Here is a 20,729-nt window from a genome sequence, read left to right as displayed (position 1 = left end):
CAAACTAAATAAAGCGTAAAATTAGTTTAGTTTGCAAACAAACATAGAAAAGGAAACAAAAAACATAACAAAGTAGAAGAGAAATAAATTAGATAGACAGCAGCAAGCAGCAGGCTTAGGCTCCGTGTGTGTGTGTGTGTTTGTGCGTGAAGGACAATGAAATGAAGCCTAGAATTAGGCAATAGTTTGTAATTTTGTGAAAAAACGAAACGAAATCAAAAAATTAGGTTAAACTAAGTTTGAAAGGATGTTGTGGGGAGTGTTAATCAAAGGGAAAATAGCAACTGTAAAAGAAAATTCTTTTTAAACAGCCTAAAAGTAGGCAAATTTTGGTATTGGGCTACTTTTAATATAAATATTTTGTTGCCTTTTTTAGGCAAAATTCTCAATTTCAAAATAGTGCTCGTAAAAATATTTATACTGCATTAAAAAATTATTTTAAAAAGCTAAAGCATACATTTAGGCAAATTAAGGGTTATTTTTTTTAATTTTACACATTTTTTATTTTTGAAACTATTTGGTAGGCTAATTTTAGAATAATTTTATAAATCTAAATGAAAAAAATTTCTTTTTTTAACTCTCAATTATTAAACAATTTTTAAAGCCTACATTTAGGCAATTTTTTTTTTAATTTGTTATTATTTATATTGCCATCTAATTTTCAAATATTTTTCTTTTTCAATTCTTATTATTATTATTCCCTTGTCCTTACCTTACGTTTCCATTTTGTTCTTTTCCCGTCTTTTTTGCAGGCTTCCTTCTCGAAGGAGTTACGCCTACGGCACCACCAGATGTACCACCTAGAAATCCCACAATGAGTCGCATGAATAATGGTCGTTTAGTAGCAGCAAATCCAAATGATTTGGGTGTTGATTTTGAGCCATCATGTTTGGTGCGTACACCCTCGGGCAACGTATACATTCCCAGCGGTAATTTAAGTAAGTAGACGTTTTTTGGATTTCTTTGTAGGAATAAGAAATTATTCTCCGAGTTTTTTCAAAGATGGAAAAATCATTTGGAAAAATTTTAGTATTCAGGTCTTTTATAAAAAGACCTTCTAGCCTTCCATAAGAAGTCCACCTTGTCTTTTATAAGAGGATTAATAAAAAGACTTGCTAGTCTACTCAAGGAAGACCTTAGGGGTTTCTACAGGTTGGGCACCAATATTTAATTTTGTTTTGTATTTATTTAGTCCATCCAAAAGGAATTCCTTCTGGAACTTCTAATCTCCCATAAATAGAGATTCTACCCTTTTATATAAGGAGTCGAGCTAGTTTTCTATAAGAATATATGTATGTAAGAAGACTATCTTGTCTCTTATAGGAAAATATTTGGGACTTCCAAAAGAAGATTCTAGGAATGTTCTTGTCGCCTACAAAAAACTTCTTACCTCTTATAAAAGGGTTGTCTTCATACTTTCAACCCCACGTTGGGCGCCACTTTCTTTTACTATTTTCTACATTACATCAAATTTTTTTTCCATCAGGACACCAATGATTTTGTAGCCCATCAATACGAAAATTTTATGTAAAATTTTCTAATAATATTTGTTTGATACATCCCAAACCATATTGGGCGCCAAATCTGTTACTTTCCATGCTTTTTTCCCTCCATTTTGAAAAAAAATATTTTTAACCCCATTATTGAAAAATAGAAAATATTAAAACAATTATTTTTAAAAATTCTAGAAAATTTTTTTAAATTCTCGCCAAAAAGATTTTTTAAAAATTTCTCAACCAATAATTATTAAAAATATTTTAAAAAATTCTTGAGCAAATATTCTTTTAAAAATTTCTTAAAAATATATTTTTTTAAATTTCAACCCCACGTTGGGCGCCACTTTCTTTTACTTTTTTTCTCCATTATATCAAAAATTTTTTCTATCATGACACAAATGATTTTGTAGCCCATCAATACGAAAATTTTATGTGAAATGTTCTAATAATATTTTTTTGATACATCCTACCCCATATTGGGCGCCAAAAAAATTTAATTTCCAAGCAATATCCCTTCATTTTGAAAAAAATTTAACTCCCATTATTAAAAAATAGAAAATTGTTTTAAAAGAAATTCCTAAAGCATATATTTTTAAAAATTCTTGAAAAATATTTTTTTAAAATTCTTTAAAAAAATATATTTTTTCAATTTCTAGAATTTTTTTTTAAATTCGGGCAAAAAAAAAATTTAAAATTTCTCCACCAATAATTATTAAAATATTTTAAAATATTCTTGGACAAATATTCTTTTAAAAATCTCTTAAAAAATATATTTTAAATTCTAACTTTCAACCCCACGTTGCAATTATCTCAGAATTTTTTCTTTCATGACACGAATGAGTTTGTAGCCAGTTAATGCGAAATTTGTATGTAAAATCTTCTAATAATGTATTTTTGTTGCATGCCACCCCATATTGGGCGCCAAATCCTTTTAATTCCAAACAATTTCCCCTCCATTTTTTTCTTAGGTGTCAATTCATCTATAACTTAATCCAAAACAAAAGATTTCCACACAATCCGGTTGTTGTCGATATGTTTTAGCAACAATTTTAAAATACCTCAGACTGTTCCTCCTACTCCCTTCTTCCTTACCCGAAAAAATCAATAAGAATTTCCATATAAATGCAGTTTTTGTTTTGAAAACAATTCTTTTGAGATTTTTTTTATGATATTCTCTATTTTTTTGATTTTACTCTAAACAATTTATGTGATTTTTGTATTGTTTGCAAACCATTTATAGCCTAAAAATATGCTTTGTTATGCAAAAACCGAATTTTGTTTTCAGGGCTAGTAAAATTTACATATCTATATAGGAATACATACAGTGGCGGCCAGCTAATTAGGGACAATAAATTCAATTTATTAGAATACTCGATTACATTTAAAAATGTGTAGATTTTGATGAAATAAATTTTGCATATAAGATATACATATAAGCAATATCGAGTGATGTCAAAACGTACGGAGATTCTCCATATGTGGGGGAAGTACAGCCCACTTTTCTACAAATGGTCCATTTTAGCCTGGCCAGCTAATTAGGGACATTAGTAGTAAAATCAACTTTAATGTTAATTGATGCACATTTTTATACAAGAATAGCTCGTATTAGTTAGTTTACAGCGTATTCAACTGATTTCATGCTTTATCCCCACCGCAAGTCCTTTAAGGGGCCTTAGTATTACTATAATCCCTAATAATACGCTTTAGACATTATTTTCGGTTAATGCTCAAAAATATGCATATTTATTTGGCTCTTTATAACAAAAAATATATTTTTAGTAACCCCAGTCATCATTCCGAACCATACACTTCAATTGCCGTGTACATTTATCCTTAAATTACTTATTCACCAATTTGGTTGAGTCATTAAGGTAAAAATCCTATTTGTAGGATTAGTTATGAGGCATTTTTAAGTCAACAAAATGTGGTAATCTGGTCATTAGTATGCCGACGTAATGTAAAAAAAAATATTTTTCCGCTACCTATAAAATTGAGCAAAATTTAGATTAGGGATTATTTACATACACAATTTTTAAAAAGGCTGTAAAACACACAACATTGATGGCAGCCCTAGGGATCCTTGTGTTAGCTTTTGTATGGAACAACGTACATTTTCACATCGAAATCAATCGGTACTACTCACTTTTTAGGGAAAATAAGTTTAAATTGCTGCTAAAATTATCCGATGCGTATAAACAAACAGTTGGTACTATTTGAATAGTTTTAAAATGGTACACACAAATTGTATTCCATGCCGAAAAGCTCCAGTTGTTGAAATAAATGCAAAATGTTTTTAACACATTATGTCAGCATGCTGATGACCAGATTACCACATTTTGTTGACTTAAAAATCCCTCATTACACTTCCTTCAAATATGATTTTCACCCTAATAACTCATCCAAGCTGGTCAATAAGTAATTCAATGATAATTGTACACCAAGTATGGAACGGTAATTAAAGTGTATGGTTCGGAATGGTGTCGGGGGTTACTAAAACTATAGTTTTTGTTATAAAGTGCCAAAAATATGCATATTTTTGGTGCATTAACGGAAAAGAAGGCCTAAAGCACATTATTAGGGATTATAGTAATACTTCGGCCCCCTAAAGGACTTTCGGCGGGGGTAAAGCATGAAATCAGTTGAATACACTATAAAGTAACTAAAACGAGCTATTCTTGTATAAAAATGTGCATCAATTAACATTAAAGTTGATTTTACTAATAATGTCCCTAATTAGCTGGCCAGGCTAAAATGGACCATTTTTAGAAAAGTGGGCTGTACTTCCCCCACATATGGAGAATCTCCGAAAGTTTTGACATCACTCGATAGTGCTTATATCTATATCTTATATGCAAAATTTATTTCATCAAAATCTACACATTTTTAAATGAAATCGAGTAATCTATTAAACTGAATTTATTGTCCCTAATTAGCTGGCCGCCACTGTATATGTATGTGTGTTTATATGTAAAAGTTTTTGAAAAATAGGTGTTAGTTTGGCTGAGGAAAATTTCAACTATTTCACAAAGGTTTAAAGCCTTGTATTTATTGCATATTTTTAGGAGCAGGAGTAGAGAGTGGGTGTTATGTTTTAAAAGTAAAGAAATGGGAATTAGAAATATAAAAATCTTAAAAAAAAGTATTAAAACAATAAAAGTAGGGCTTTTAAGAAAAATAAAAACAAACATTAGCAAAAATATAAAGTATACTTTTAGGGTTTAAATTTTTAACAAATAATAGATAACTTAAAAATATGCAAACTTTGTTTTCAAAAAAAATGTTTACACAAGAAAAAAAGGAAAAACCAACAATGAATGAAAATAAAGTATACTTTCAGGCCCTCATATTCTAAATTTTAAAACATACTTTAAGGGTTTACGTTTAGACAAATAACAGAAGATTGTAAAACTATTTTTTAATAAACTGTTTAAAATAGAAAAGCCGGAAAAATATTTCAAAAATCGTAAGCATACTTCTAGGCTTAAAACACATAATAAAAAATAATAGAAGGACTTTAAAGAAAATAACAATAAACATTAAAAAATATAAAGTACACTTTTAGGGTTTAAATTTAAAATAGAAACCCCGGAAAAAATATTTCAAAAATCTTAAGCCTATTTCTAGGCTTAGAAACATAATAAAAAATAATAGATGGACCTTTAAGGAAATAACAATAAACATTAAAATATATAAAGTAGAGAAAATAATAGAGAAAAATTTTATCTTTGTTTAAAAAAATATTTACAAAGGAAAAACAAAAGTGAAACAAAATAAAATATACTTCTAGGCTCTAATAAAAACTAAAATATAAAGCATACTTTTAGGGTTTATCTATAAAACTATTCAATCTCTGTTTTAAACAAACTGTTTAAAATAGAAAATCTTAAGCATACTTTTAGGTGATAATTTAAAAAAATATATATTTTAGGCTATTTATTAAAGTTTTTGGTATATTCTCAATTCCAATTTACACATTACGTAATGCCCATATTTAGGCTTAATATTGTGTTGCCGTTTTTTTTCTCGTCCCTTACTCTCATTATTACAATAATTTACACAAAAATTTTCACATACCAAGCAAATTACCATAACCATAAACGACCCTTTCACGACACAACCACAAAAAAAAACCGGGGTTTCACTCTGCAAATTTTATGGATTCTATGCTAATAAAATGTAAATTTATGTGCATATTGAAAACTTCAATGAAAATCGGCTACAAAAAAGTGCTCTCTTTTTTTTTCGTCGTGCCTAACAATTAAAGTAAAATTGCGAAAAACCAAAAAAACAACCTCCACCAACGAAATGGTAATTTTCACTTTAGTACAAAATTAACAGAAAAGTGGGCAAATGCAATACAATTTCTTTTTTATTTTATACTGGTATTGTACATTAAATTTAATTTAAATAAATGGATGGCATAACATTTTTTACAGCAAATATTTTTATAGCCAATTTTTTTCTGTTCATTTATGGACCGAAAAGTTATGATTGACTTTGGTGTTTTGTTGAGTAGTACTTTTTTATTTATTTCACAATCAATCAAACTATACAATTTAAAAGCTTTAATTTGGCAAATGAAATATTGAATATTTGATTGTGTACAAAATTAAAAAAAGAGACAAAGAGCAACAAACTAAAAGCCAATAATTTGATTTGTTGAATTTTGTTCAAAACAAATATAACAGAATGAAATATTTCACAAAAAATGACGGAATGTTTTTTTACAACATGCAAACCCTAAAGCTATGCAATGATTTTTAATGCTTAATAAAATTATAAGAACATTTATTCGCTTAAAAAGCCAAATATTTTTTGCATCCCCCATTAAAACTTCGCCTCACAAAAATTCTCAACATTTCTTGTCAAACACCTTAAATGTTCACCTTTAAATATTTTGTTAAGTTTATTAACCCGTTTTTTCCCTGATTTTCTGTTTGCATATTTTGTTACTTCATTAACCTTTGCCTTTGCTGCTCCAATTGTGTTGGTATTTGTGGCCATGTTTTGTGTAGTCGTCGTTTTTTTCTTACCTTTTCTCTAAATGACTTCTACAGTGACATTTTTCCTTAAGGCATAACAGATTTTTCCCAGTTTCTCCACACTTTGTCATGTCTTGTGCAATAAACTTCTCCCTAAGATATGCCATAGAAGCAACAACAAAACTAAAAGGAAATTCTTAACAAATGAATTCGTTAAACTTGTTCCCCTTTCATCATCACAGGCCAAGCCAAAACAGGTGAAATATTTTCCGTTTTTCTGCTACTTCTTCTGCTTCTCCTCCATCTTAATATAATGGAAATTCTTATGGAAGCATCTAAAAGTATGCTAAATATTTCTTTAAAAGGGTGTTAGTGAAAATTTTATTTATATGTAAGAGGAAAAAAGGTGAAGCAAAACTATTACGCTAAATAAGTTGGCAAAATAACGAAATATTCAATGAAATAAAATAAGGAAAACTGGGTATCAGAATATTGCAAATCCTAAAGGGGTTTGGGGAAACTATAAGGGGAAGAAAACCATGAAATTTAAAGAAAAATTTATTTTGGTTCCTTAAACTTGCTTTAATGATTAAACCATCAATCATTCCTATAGTATGCAATATTTCTTTATGATGTGACCTAAAAATATGCACAATTTTTCTACACAAATTTTAAATGCCAAATTTCAATACAGTTTAAATGCAAATTCAGCCACATAAAAACTCAGCTAATGCAAACTATGTCTATAATAATGAAATATTATTCCTTACGAAAGAGGTCAACAATTTAAAAAAAAAAATATTTTTTTTAATATATTTTTAAAAAATTGAAAAATATATATTTTGAGGATTTTTAAAATATATTTTGTGAGAAGTTTTTAATGCAATATTAAAAAATATTTTTTTTAAGATTTAAAAAAACATTTTTTTGAGCAATTTTTTAATAAATTAAAGATTTAAAAAAAAATCTTTGTTCAAATAAGAATTCTTTAAAAATGTTTTTTTTTTCGGAAAAAAATATTTTTTAAAAATTTAAAAAAAATAAAAAAACATATTTTCAAGAATTTTTAAAGATTTAAAATTTAAAAAAAAAAATAAAAAAACATATCAGGAATTTTTAAAGATTTTCAAAGATTTGTTTTAAAAACATTTTTGATGACATGGACTTAAAAACAGAATTGGATTTAATTTTTTTCAAAGAATTTAAAATGTTTATATATAATAAAAAAATATATTTCTAAAAATTTTTAAAAATATTCTTTATAAATTCAAATAATTTTGTTTCAAAATTGAAAAAAAAAATATTTGTTGATTAAAAAAATGTATATTTTTATTAAAAATTATTTTCAAATATGTTTACATAAAAATTAAAAAAAAAAAAGAATTTAACAAAATATGTTATAAAGAATTTTTCAAACAAATATTATTTTAAGAATTTTTTAAAAAATATTTTTTAAAAATTTAAAAAATAATTTCAAGCTTTTGAAAATATTGTTTAATTTTTAAATTCTTGGAAAAATATATTTTAAATTATTTTTTTAAGAAAAATCTTGAAAACATATTTTTTTTAAATTCTTTAAATATTTTTTAAAAAAATTCTTAATAAATTATTTTTGACAAAATATTTTTTAATAAAAATTAATTTTTGCAAACTAAAAATATGCTTTTTCAATTTTTGAAAAAAAAAAATATTTAAATTCTTAAAGACTTATTTAAAAATTCTTCAATTTTTTTCATTATTTTTTTAGATTAAATTAAAAAATATATTTTTTTAATTCTTTAAATTACATATTTTCTTTAAATTCTTGAAAGTACATAAATTTTTTAAAAATTTACTTTTTTAAATAATTATAAAAAAAAGTAGTTGTTGAAATTGAAAAAATATTCGCTTTGAACTTGAAATAATATTTTTTTCAGCTTAAAAAATATATATTTTTAAAATATGTAAAATAAATAAATAAATAAAACTAACATATGTTCAAATAATTTTGTTTCAAAAAAAAGATTTTATAAAGATTTTTTTAAACACATATTATTATAAGAAAATTTAAAAAATAATTAAGTATTTAAAAAAAAATTCAGTTTTTGAAAATAATGTTTCTTTTTTAATTCTTGGATGATTATTATTTTTAAAATCTTGATTTTTTTAAATATTTTTTTTTTGTAAATATTTTTTTTAAGAATTTAAAGAAAAATTTCATGCTTTCGAAAACATTGTTTCTTTTTTAAATTCTTAGAAAAATATTATTTTTAAATAAATAAATAAATAAATAAAAAAATAAAAAATAAATAAATAAATAAATAAACAAATAAATAAATAAATAAATAAATAAATAAATAAATAAATAAATAAATAAATAAATAAATAAATAAATAAATAAATAAATAAATAAATAAATAAATAAATAAATAAATAAATAAATAAATAAATAAATAAATAAATAAATAAATAAATAAATAAATAAATAAATAAATAAATAAATAAATAAATAAATAAATAAATAAATAAATAAATAAATAAATAAATAAATAAATAAATAAATAAATAAATAAATAAATAAATAAATAAATAAATAAATAAATAAATAAATAAATAAATAAATAAATAAATAAATAAATAAATAAATAAATAAATAAATAAATAAATAAATAAATAAATAAATAAATAAATAAATAAATAAATAAATAAATAAATAAATAAATAAATAAATAAATAAATAAATAAATAAATAAATAAATAAATAAATAAATAAATAAATAAATAAATAAATAAATAAATAAATAAATAAACAAACAAATAAATAAATAAATACAATGATTTGTATTTTTAATAATACAAATTATTGTATTGGAATTTTCAAAAATTTTTTTGTTTTTTATTTTTTTTTAATTTTTATTTATTTATTTTATTTTATGTTCTTAAATTTATTAGTGCGAAAAAATAATTTTTATATGATTTTTCAAAAATTCGTATTTTTTAAATTTTTATTTTGTTTGTCAAATAGAAATAAAGCAATATGTAACACAAAAATTAAAAGAAACGAAAATACAATAAATTGCATTTTTTTTTAATAGTAAAAAATATTGTTTAATTTTTTTTTTTATTATTCAGTAATTTTTATTTTAGTTTTTCAATTCAAAAATATTTTGTTTTTTTTTCAATATTTTTTATTTTTTCCATATTTTTTTGTTAGTAATTTTTAATTTTGCTTTTCAAAATAGTATTTTTGTATTTTTTGTTTTTTTTTTAATTTTTATTTTATTTGTCAATAATATATTTTTTTAATTTGTCAATATTTTTTTTATTTTTCCAAATTTTTTTAATGTTATTTTTTAGTTTTGTTATAATTTTTATTTTATTTTTCAATAATTGTTATTTTATTTTTCAAATATTTCTATTCTAGTTTTGTAATAGTTTTTATTTAATTTAATTTTCGTATTTTATTTTTTTTTTTTAATTTTTATTTTATTTGTCAATAATATATTTTTTGAATTTGGTAATATATTTTTATTTTTCCAAAATGTCTAATGTTATTTTTTAGTTGTGTAATAATTTTTATTTTATTATTCAATAATTTTTATTTTATTTTTCAATAGTTTTTATTTTTTTTCAAATATTTCTATTCTAGTTTTGTAATAGTTTTTTTAATTTAATTTTCGTATTTTATTTTTTTTTAATTTTTTTTTTTATTTGTCAATAATATATATTTTTTTAATTTGGCAATATTTTTTAATTTTTCACAATTTTTAATGTTATTTTTTAGTTTTGTAAACTAAATTTTATTTTATTTGTCCATAATTTTTATTTTGTTTTGCAATAATTTTTATTTTATTTTTCAAATATTTCTATTCTAGTTTTGTAATAGTTTTAGTTTAATTTTAAATAATTTTGTTTTTATAATTTTGTTACTTTGTTAATATTTTTTATTTTGTCAATAACATTTATTTTTAACCATTTTTATCAATTTTATTTATTTTTAAATATTTTATTTTATTTTGTCAATAATTTTCATTTTATCTTTTCAATATTTTTAGTTGTATTTTTTCAATAATGTTCTATTTATTTTTTGCAATAATTATTATGTGAATATTAATCTTTTCTTTTATTTATAAATATATATTATTTTTATTTATATCCCCTTAAAGTATGCCCCAGTTTTTTTCTTTTCCACTGAACTACCATTCACTATAGATGTCTTTAAAGCAGAAATAATCCACTAGTTTTAATTACATTTTCTTTTTTGTTACATTTTTATACACTGATGCTATGCTTGTTAATCTGTTTTTTTTTACAATTGCAATGAAAAAGAGAAATATTTTCTTCGCTAACAAGATTTCATAGAGCAACACTTTTCTTTAAGCTTACAAAAAAAAAAAACACCAACATTTTTACCTTACTTACTGTCGGCTTAGTCATTTGTGGATGAATGCCATAATGACAGCAGTAAACAACATCGAGGCAAAGACAAAAAAAGACCCTCTGCAAAAAGGAAATCTGCATATATAATTAAAATTACACTGCATATGTTAAGGCGTTTCTTTTTTGTCTACAGTCAAATCAAACAGTAGTGAGTCGTCATGTAGTCTGTATGGGTATTTTATGCACATTAACATACCCGCACACATAATACATTATACAATTTTCATGTTTGTGTGTGTGTGTGAGAATGCATGTGTGTTTGCTTTATGCTTTCACATTCGTTAGCAGTTTTCTACTCGGGCCTTACTTTGCTGCTGCTCATAATGAAAATGTTAATTAAAATAATGTATTACTGCAGTTAGAGTTATACAATGGCATAGGGAGGGATAGGGGAGCGAGGTTGGTTTTTTTTTTTTGCACACAGAAACCACCGCCAGCTACTGCAAATCTCCCCCCTTGTTAAGGTGCTTGCATGGTAGTCGCCTAAGCCTGAATTGTTATCTGTCTTTAAAACCACGGTTACAAAATGATGAAGGATTCTTTTTTTCTTTTGCCTAAAGACCAGCATAATATGCCCTAGCTTCCCTACCTCTCTTTCCGCTTTCCAGCCTCCCTCTAAATGTTGTGTCATTCATGCTTTGACGCCATTTTTATATTTACCGTAAGTCTAGTTTTTTGTCAATGAAAAAACAGAATTCAAAAGGGGAAGCTGCTCTAACGAAAAAGAAAAGAAACGCTGAACGAATTTTTTTTGTGCTGCAATGTAAAATTTTCTAAAGGCTACAAAGGATATGCAAGAGTGTGTGTGTGTGTGGTGGCAGGCAAACAAGATTTCCATTGAAATAACAACGACACCCAAAAGAGGAAAATTATTGTATATACAATACAAAAATGCACACTCACACACATCCACCCGCACACACACACATACATAACATGTGATTATTGTAAACGAGAGCTGAAAATGAGTATGATTATGTTGATGACTTCCGTTTCTATATTTTGTTTTGTTGCAAACTTTTTGCTTCTTTTCTTTCTTACATAGAGGGGGTAAAAAAGAAGCTTTTCACATGATTTCTATGCAAAATGATGTATTTATGTGTGTGTATTCGCAGCAATGCAATACAGGAAATGACAAAAAAGAAACTAAATTAAAGATGCATTTCCTTTAGCATAATAATGATGACGACAACAACAATAATAAGAAAAATAATAATAATAATGATGAGTGAATGCTGTTCTGCAAATCAAACTAGGGAAGAACAGAGGAAAAATGTTTAGACGATTATTGTATGGAAATATAAACATAATCATGTAGGTATACATACATACTACCCACATGTTCTTCTTAAACCCTTGATGTCCTTCATAAGTTTGCTGCTAAACAGCAGCTGACGCTACTGCTGGCTGACTGACTGACTGGCTGCCTGGTTTATGTTCATCATAGTGAACTTGAAGTTAAAGGGATTGCTGGGATCATAACATATGAGTATGTCTCCTCCATCATCTACCACAAATTTCCCAAGAATGTTAATCTGCCATTCATAGAAGAAGTTGCTTGGCTGCGTTTGCCTGGCTGGCATAACATCATAATTAATATATAAGATTTTAATTACATTTCAAAATCCATATCCATATTATGCCAGAACAAAAAAAACGAAAACAAAAGGCAGAGGAAGAATACCATGGGGACAAAGAGAGATGAATATGACATGTAAGGAAGCTTTAAGAAAAAATAACCAAATAAAAAATAAATTTTCAATGACTTTCTGGGGAATTGTGATGGCCCTAAAATTATGCAATAATTTTCTTCTTTAAAAGAATTGGAAGCCTTCGATATTTCCGATAAAGTACAAAATAGTAAAACGTGAGTTTTTTAAAAAAATATATTTTTTAAGTTACCAACAAAACGTTGATTTAAAAAGACACATTTTTTTAAAGTAACCAACAAAACGCATTTTTTTTTTTAAAAAATATTTACCAACAAAACATGTTTTTTTTAAGTATTTCTTAAGTAACCTTCGATATTTCCGATAAAGTACAAAATAGTAAAACGTGAGTTTTTTAAAAAAATATATTTTTTAAGTTACCAACAAAACGTTGATTTAAAAAGACACATTTTTTAAGTAACCAACAAAACATAGATTTTTTAAAAAATATTTTTTAAGTAACCAACAAAACTCGGAGTTTTTAATACCCTACAAAACGTGGATTTTGTTAAAAAAATTTTTAATGTGGATTTCTTTTTTTTTAAATTCAAAAGAAAACGTAGATTAAAAAAAATTAAATTTTTAAACATTTTCATATTTTGAAGAATTTTTAAAAAAATATATAGAATATTAATTTTTTTAAAGATTTTACAATTTTTTAAGATGTTTTTTTTTTAATATTTTTGAGGAATTTTTTAAAAAAATGTGTAATATTTTTCAAGAATTGGATGAAAAGTATATATATTTTTTCAGGCTCAAAAAATATTTTTTAAGTTCAAAACGAATATTTTTTCAAGGTCAGCAAGTACTTTTTTAAAAATTATTAAAAAGAGATAATTAAATTAAAAAAAAAATATTAAGAGAGAAAATTCCAAAATATAAGACACAAATATTTTTATAATTATTTAAAAAATAAATGTTTAAAAAATTAAAAAAATATATATTTTCAAGAATTTTAAAATAATATATAATTTAAAGAATTTAAAAAATATATATTTTTTAATTTAATGTTAAAAAATAATGAAATACAAATTTTAAAGAATTTTTAAACTAAAATTTATTAAAATTTTTTAAAAAATTATTTCAAAAATGTAATTATTTCAAAAAGTATTTTTTCAAGATTTCTCTTAAAAAAATAACTTTTAAAGAATTTAAAAAAAATCAAGATTTTAAAAGTAATATTTTTCCAAGAATTAAAAAATGCAATATTTTCAAAAGCTTTATTTGTTTAACGAAATCTTTATAAAATTCATTCATATTTATTTATTTATTTATTTATTATTTATTTATTGTTTTTGTTTCTATTTCGTTTTTTTTTAATATTTTTTTTTTTATTTTTATATATGTCATTATTTTTGATTTTTATTTTTTTTTATAAATTTTTGTTGTTATACCTTAATTAATATTTATTACTACATAAACATAATAATTGAAAAAAAAAAAAAATAAATTAAAAATAATTTAAAAAAATAATATATATTGAAAAAATGAATCAAAAACTAAAATTAAAATTATTAAAAAAATAAATGAAAATTATTAAAAAAACAAAAATTAAAACTAAATTACAAATTTTCTAAAGCTTTTATTGACCTTTGGATATTTTTACTAATATTTTAAGACTTCAGTCTTATCGGGCTATAAGGTCCTTTTATTGTCAATGAAAAATAAATAAAAATTACTTATTTCATTATTCTATCCGACGTTTCGTTGGGTTTTTTCCAACTTCTTCAGGGATAAGTTTTTATTTGATCTGGCAACGACATAAATATACATACATGCAATAATTAGTTTTCGTATTTTTCATTATCTGTTTCTTTAGTAATAAGAACAATGGGTACTTACAAGTAATTTCTCGTCAGGTTTACATTTAAATATTAATAATTGCGGTTAATAATAAAAACAACACAAACAATTAATTGTATAAATGCAAAAATAATCCAAAATTAAGTTAAAATATCACAGAGTTCCTTATTACTACTAATCACAGATGTTTAAACACGATTAGAATATTGCCAAAGTGTAAATCGCGTTGGTGTTATCTTTATCTTCCTTTCTGTTTATTGCACGATCCATTTTCTGTTGTATTCTCAAACTCTCCAACGTATATCGCTTATTCTCCACTTTCTCTTTGTCTAGTATGTTTATGTTGTCAAAGTCAGCTGTGTGGTTATTTTCAAGGCAATGTTGCGCTAGTGCTGTTGTTTGTTTTCTTTTTTGTATGTCATTGTTGTGTTCATTTGCTCTCGTACTTAAGCTTCGTTTTGTCGTCCCAATGTATAGTCTGCCGCATTTTTCTTCTTCATTCCCTTTACATGTTATCTCGTACACAATGTTATTTTGATCCAGTTTATCTATTTTAGATTTTGTTTTGGTATATAAAGTGGATATTGTTTTGTATGGTTTGTGTGCTAATTTGATTTCATTTTCATTTATTATTTGTCTTATTAGATTCGTTTCTGTTAGTCGGGGTATGAAAGGTATGCTAAAATATTTGGTGTTGCCAGATGTATTGTTTTCATTTGTTTTCTGGGATGATGATTTATTTAAGAGTTTGTTTATTATCATGTTCGGATAACCATTTTCTTTGAGTATGTCCCTGATTTTAGCAATGTTTTTATTGCTGAATTCCTCGTGGCTAAGTTGTAATACTTTATTTATTAAGTTGTTGGCTGTGTTGATTTTTTGCTGAAGAGGTTGAGTGGAATGGAAATTCATTATTCGTCCTGATGATGTGGGTTTTGTGTACCAATCTGTATGTAGTTTGTTTCCAACTTTGTGTATTTTTAAGTCTAAAAAAGGTATGCAATTGTTCTCTTCCATCTCTATAGTGAAATTTAATTTTGTATGATAACTATTTAGCGCTTTTAATATATGCAATTCGTCTCCTTTCTTAATTATAGCAAACATATCGTCTACATATTTTGTTAAATACTTGAACTTTATGTGTTGCTTTTCCAGATCATCTACTATTTGTGTTAAAAGACTATCTAGAACAATGTCGGCAATTGTTGGAGATAGGGGGTTGCCCATTGGCATACCATATATTTGTGTGTAAAAGCTGTCGTCGTACATAAAATAATTGTTGTCGTTGAGGCAGAATTGTAATATTTTTAAAAACTGTGATTTGGGAATTTTTGTAAATTTTTCTATGGTTGTCCAGTGTGTCATTATATTGTTAATCGCTAAATGAATCGGTATGTTTGTAAATAACGATACCACGTCGAAGGATACTAAAATGTCTTTGTCGTCAAGTATGATTCCATCCAGATTCTTCTTTAATTCATATGAATTTTTAATGTTATATTTTCTTGAAATTATGTTCTGAAGAATGTTTCCAATGTGTTTTGATAATTTATAACAAGGGACTTCTATCGACGATGATATTGGTCTTAGAGGCATGTTTGGTTTGTGGACTTTTGGAAGCCCATACAGTCTTGGCGCATTTGAGGCATGCGTTGTTAACTTAATTTTCTCGTGTGATGTGATATAATTTTTCTTGTGCAAGTCCATAACAATCTTATTATTTGTTCTATGTAGTTTTTGTGTTGGATCCGATCTTATTTTCTTATATGTAGTTTTGTCCTCTAATAATTCGCACATTCCCTTTTTGTAATCTTCTTTGTACATTATGACCGTCTTATTGCCTTTATCGGCTTTTGTAATGACTATTTCATCTTTATGTCTTCTTAGGAAATTTTTGGTTTCATCAAAAATTCTGAGTATAAACTTATCTTTTTGGCTTATTTTGTTTATTCTTTTGTATGTTAATATTCTGTTTGTTATTTTTGTTCTTAATATATCTTTTTGTCTATCATCTGTCAATGTTTGAACCCATTGTTCGAGATCTGCTATCAGTTGAACTGATGAAAATGTGACGTTGTTAATGGGGATTGCAAATTTTGGGCCTAATGACAGCAACCACATGCTTTCGTCATTAAAGGTAATGGTTGTTTTATTTACGAACCACGAAGGGTTGAATCTAAGACCATATGATTCCATACTTTTTTGTTTTAGTTTTTTCAATTTTGATGAATGCTTCTCCCTGTTGTTTGAAGTCAGAAGAAGATATCTGGTGTGTTGTCTTTTAATGAAATTTTCATATTCTTCTAACTGCATCGTCGATTTTAGTGTTTTTTTCATGTGATTTATGGCTATTTTCGTGTGTTTTGTATTTAAGATTGTTTCTTTAATTTCGATGTTCAATAATTTCGAATGGTATTTTTGCTCTATATTCGTGAATTCTTTTAAAACTTTTTGGTTAGTAAAGAGAGTTTTTGAGTTTGTTGTTGAGTTTAAGATATGTGTTGGTGTTAGTCCACATTTTCTGCATGCTAACAAAAATTTCAGTCTCTCTGATAAGTTTGCTAACCGCTTTATGTCACGGCAGTACGATTTTAAATTACTGCACGTTTCTACGCTATATTTGAGTTTGATGTGCGTGAAAATTATTAACCAAATAAAATAAAATTTTTTAAAAAATATAAAAAATATAAAAAAATAATAAATTAAAAATGACTGAAAAAATAAAAAACAAAATGAAAGCTATTGAAAGAATACAATAATTTGTATTATTAAAATTTTTTCATTTTATCAATAATTTTTATTTGCTATTTTTTCGATATTTTTATTTTATTTTTTCAATTATTTTTATTTTTTCAATAGTTTTTATTTTATTTAAAAAAATATTTGTATACATATTTCATATATATTTTTTATTTGTGTGTTTTTATTAATATGTACCACCTAAAAGTATGCCCTAAATAAAATAGAATTTTTCAGCCTAACAATATGCACTACTTCTTGTCTTGTTTCAGTCAATTGTCAATTATGACAACTCCTAGTTATATAATGACATATTCTCAAGAAACTGTTTATTTAAATTTTAATCCCCAAAAGTATGCAACATATTTTTAACAAATTGTTTTTCTTTAAAGACATAAACATGACAAAAAAATTATATACTTTCTCTCCATATCACTCCTTAAAATTATATTTAATTACTTTAATGCTTTTTGGGAATATGTTTTAACTTGAATAAAGAAAGTGATATGTACGTACAGCTGTCAGAAATGTCAGCTGCTGTTAACTTTATGTATTTAAGGCAAATTCAGCACTCAACTGCAGTTCTTTATTTCTTCATGCAATCCTTCATCCATGCAATCTTCGGAGCCAGCAAATAAAACCTTCTTCTGCACATCCTCATCATCTTCAAGCACACAACTCATTAATGTTTGTACATATTCCGCCAGAAAAAAAAAAACTTATATTTAACAACAACAATAATACGAATATTGGAAAATTATTCGCATGGAAATTTTATGAACTTTAATGGAAATTTCTTAAGTAATAATGGTGGTGGTGGTCGGTCATGTTATTTGAAGGTTTCACTTGCAGTTGCAAGTCGACAGAAAAAACTTTTAGCCAAAAGTGTTATTTTTAAAAAAATTTGTTTTTTTCTTCGATTTTAATAATGAGAAAACTGAAAACTTTTCACATTAAGAAAATTACTTAACACTAACATCAGAAATTTTTGCTTCTCTGCTTGCGAAAAAGTTCATAAAAATATCATCAATTATTTGCTGGTAAAGCTAATTGTCATGATGATGGCTGCTAACAAGATAATGGAAAATCATGATTAATTTTGAAATAGTTTAACCTAAAAGTAGGCAATAAGTTTTGCAAAAAAATAAAATTTTTGCATTAGGAAATATTTGGATAAAGAAACTTTTAAAGGGGGGAACATCAGTGTGACAAAAAAATTAATTTAAACAATTAAAAATATAAAAATTTAAATTTAAAAATTTAAATTATAAAAAAAATAAAAATTTAAAAATTTTAAATTTTAGAAAAAACATGATTTCATTTTGGAAAATTTTTTGTAAAATATTTTTTACTAGTTTTCCTAACAAACATCAAAGAAATTTGAAAATTTCCTTCAAAAATAAAAACTTCCCTTCATGGGAAATTTTCATTTTAGGGATTTTTTCGAAAATAACTTTCATTTGGGAGTCCCTGAGACAAACTAAGAATTTACGAAGCAACAAACATAAATTTCCCTTTTGGGAAATTTTAGGGGAAATTTTTGTTTTCAATGGAAATTGTTATTTTTTTAAACAGCCATACTCAAAAACAGCAGAAATTTTAATTTTGGTGCAAAAACAAAAATTTCCCTTTTGGGAAATTTTAGGGGAAATTTTTGTTTTCAATGGAAATTGCTTTTTGTAAACAGCCATACCCAAAAACATCAGAAAAATAAAAATTTCCCTTTAAGGGAAGTTTTTGTTTTGAGGAATTTTTAATAAAATTTGAAAATTTCCATCAAAAATAAAAATTTCCCTGTATAGGAAATTTTCGTTTTAGGGAATTTTTTCAAAAATAACTTTATTTTGGGAGTCCCTGAGACAAACCACGAATTTACGAAGCAAAAAACAAAAATTTCCCTTTTGGGAAATTTTAGGGGAAATTTTTGTTTTCAATGGAAATTGCTATTTAACAAACAGCTATACCCAAAAACATCAGAAAAATAAAAATTTCCCTTTAAAGAAAAGTTTTTGTTTTGAGGAATTTTTTAATAAATTTGACAATTTCCATCAAAAATAAAAACTTCCCTTTATGGGAAATTTTCGTTTTAGGGAATTTTTCAAAAATAACTCTAATTTGGAAGTCCCTGAGAAAAACTAAGAATTTAAGAAACAAAAAACAAAAATTTCCCTTTTGGGAAATTTTAGGGAAATTTTTGTTTTCAATAGAAATTGCTATTTTCTAAACAGCCATACCCAAAAACACCAGAAATTTTAATTTTGGTGCAAAAATAAAAATTTCCCTTTAAGGGAAGTTTTTGTTTTGAGGAATTTTTTAATAAATTTTAAAAATTGTCATCAAAAATAAAAACTTCCCTTTATGGAAAATTTTCATTTTAGGGAGTTTTCCAAAAATAACTTTCATTTGGGAGTCCCTGAGACAAGCTAAGAATTTACGAAGCAAAAAACAAAAATTTCCCTTTTGGGAAATTTTAGGGGAAATTTTTGTTTTCAATGGAAATTCTCATTTTGTAAACAAAAACATCAGAAATTTTAATTTTGGTGCAAAAATTAAAATTTCCCTTTAAGGGAAGTTTTTGTTTTGAAGAATTTTTAATAAATTTGAAAATTTTCATCAAAAATAAAAACTTCCCTTTATGGGAAATTTTCGTTTTAGGGAATTTTTCAAAAATAACCTTCATTTTGGAGTCCCTGAGACAAACCAAGAATTTACGAAGCAAAAAACCAAAATTTCCCTTTTGGGAAATTTTAGGGGAAATTTTCCCTTTAAGGGAAATTTTTGTTTTGAGGAATTTTCAAAAAAATATTTCATTCTTGAAGTCTCCGAAATAAACGTAAGCATTTTAGAAGCAAAAACAGAAATTTCCCTTTTGGGAAATTTTAAGAAAAGTAAAAAATTTCCTTTTATGGCATATTTTTATATTTCGAAATTTCTCAAAAATATTTCCATAATCCGTCTTTTTTCAAAATATCAATTTTTTAATATCTGTTTGACAATATTCTATTCAATAGATATTTTAAACCAAAATAAAAAATATTTTCCTAAAAGTATGCTTTAATTTTTTTCTACGAGATCCGTTCCCCATCTTAAGCCATTGCCTTTTGACCTCCAAAACAAAATTTCCTATATGACATATTATCAGACTTTCCATTTCATAAACACAATTATTTCCCTTTTGCTACAATCCCTCAAAGTATGCTTTAATTTTCCTTTAAACTTATTTATATTGTCTTGGTCTCTTTCTCTCTCTCTCTTTGTGTTGTTGCCCATATGTTGAACTTTCATTTCTGTTCTGTTGGCCTTACCCAAAAAAAAAAGAATTCGTTTATCTCTCAAACAAAGTTTCCACAAATTATTATACAAGGTTTCTCATTCTTAGCCAAGCCAAGTGACCTTTTTTACAGTTTTTGGCCTCTTTTTTATGTTTGCCGCTTCTTTTGTGTGTGTGTGTGAGTTGAAAATAATAACAATAATAGATACACATATGTGTGTGTGGTAAGAAGCCAAGGCAAAAGGATTTCCTAAGAAAAACCTTTCACAAAAAAAAAACATCCAGCAAAACCCAAATAAAACAGGAAAAT

The 20,729-nt window shown here is 24.9% G+C and overlaps 1 protein-coding gene and 1 long non-coding RNA gene across 5 annotated transcripts in view; one reads left to right on the top strand and one right to left on the bottom strand.

The window, feature by feature from the left end:
- The window catches only part of Ten-m (teneurin transmembrane protein Ten-m), a 373,522-nt gene that overhangs the window by 283,323 nt on the left and 69,470 nt on the right, over nt 1-20,729 (top strand). For all 4 annotated transcript variants that reach the window (XM_073985779.1, XM_073985778.1, XM_073985777.1 and 1 more), the window contains exon 2: nt 753-938. In XM_073985779.1, the coding sequence (XP_073841880.1) occupies nt 753-938 (186 nt within the window). The remainder of the gene's footprint in view (nt 1-752; nt 939-20,729) is intronic.
- LOC141403410 (uncharacterized) lies at nt 14,286-14,575 on the bottom strand. The gene is made up of 2 exons (XR_012412790.1): nt 14,449-14,575; nt 14,286-14,356 (listed from the first exon to the last, which is right to left on the bottom strand). It is a non-coding gene; the product is annotated as an uncharacterized lncRNA (long non-coding RNA).

Source organism: Musca autumnalis, unplaced genomic scaffold (genome assembly GCF_047663935.1).
Source record: "Musca autumnalis isolate F117 unplaced genomic scaffold, ASM4766393v1 scaffold_4, whole genome shotgun sequence".
Taxonomy (NCBI): domain Eukaryota; kingdom Metazoa; phylum Arthropoda; class Insecta; order Diptera; family Muscidae; genus Musca; species Musca autumnalis.
Note: the sequence above shows the minus strand (reverse complement) of the source record. Positions and strands in the feature narration are given on the sequence as shown.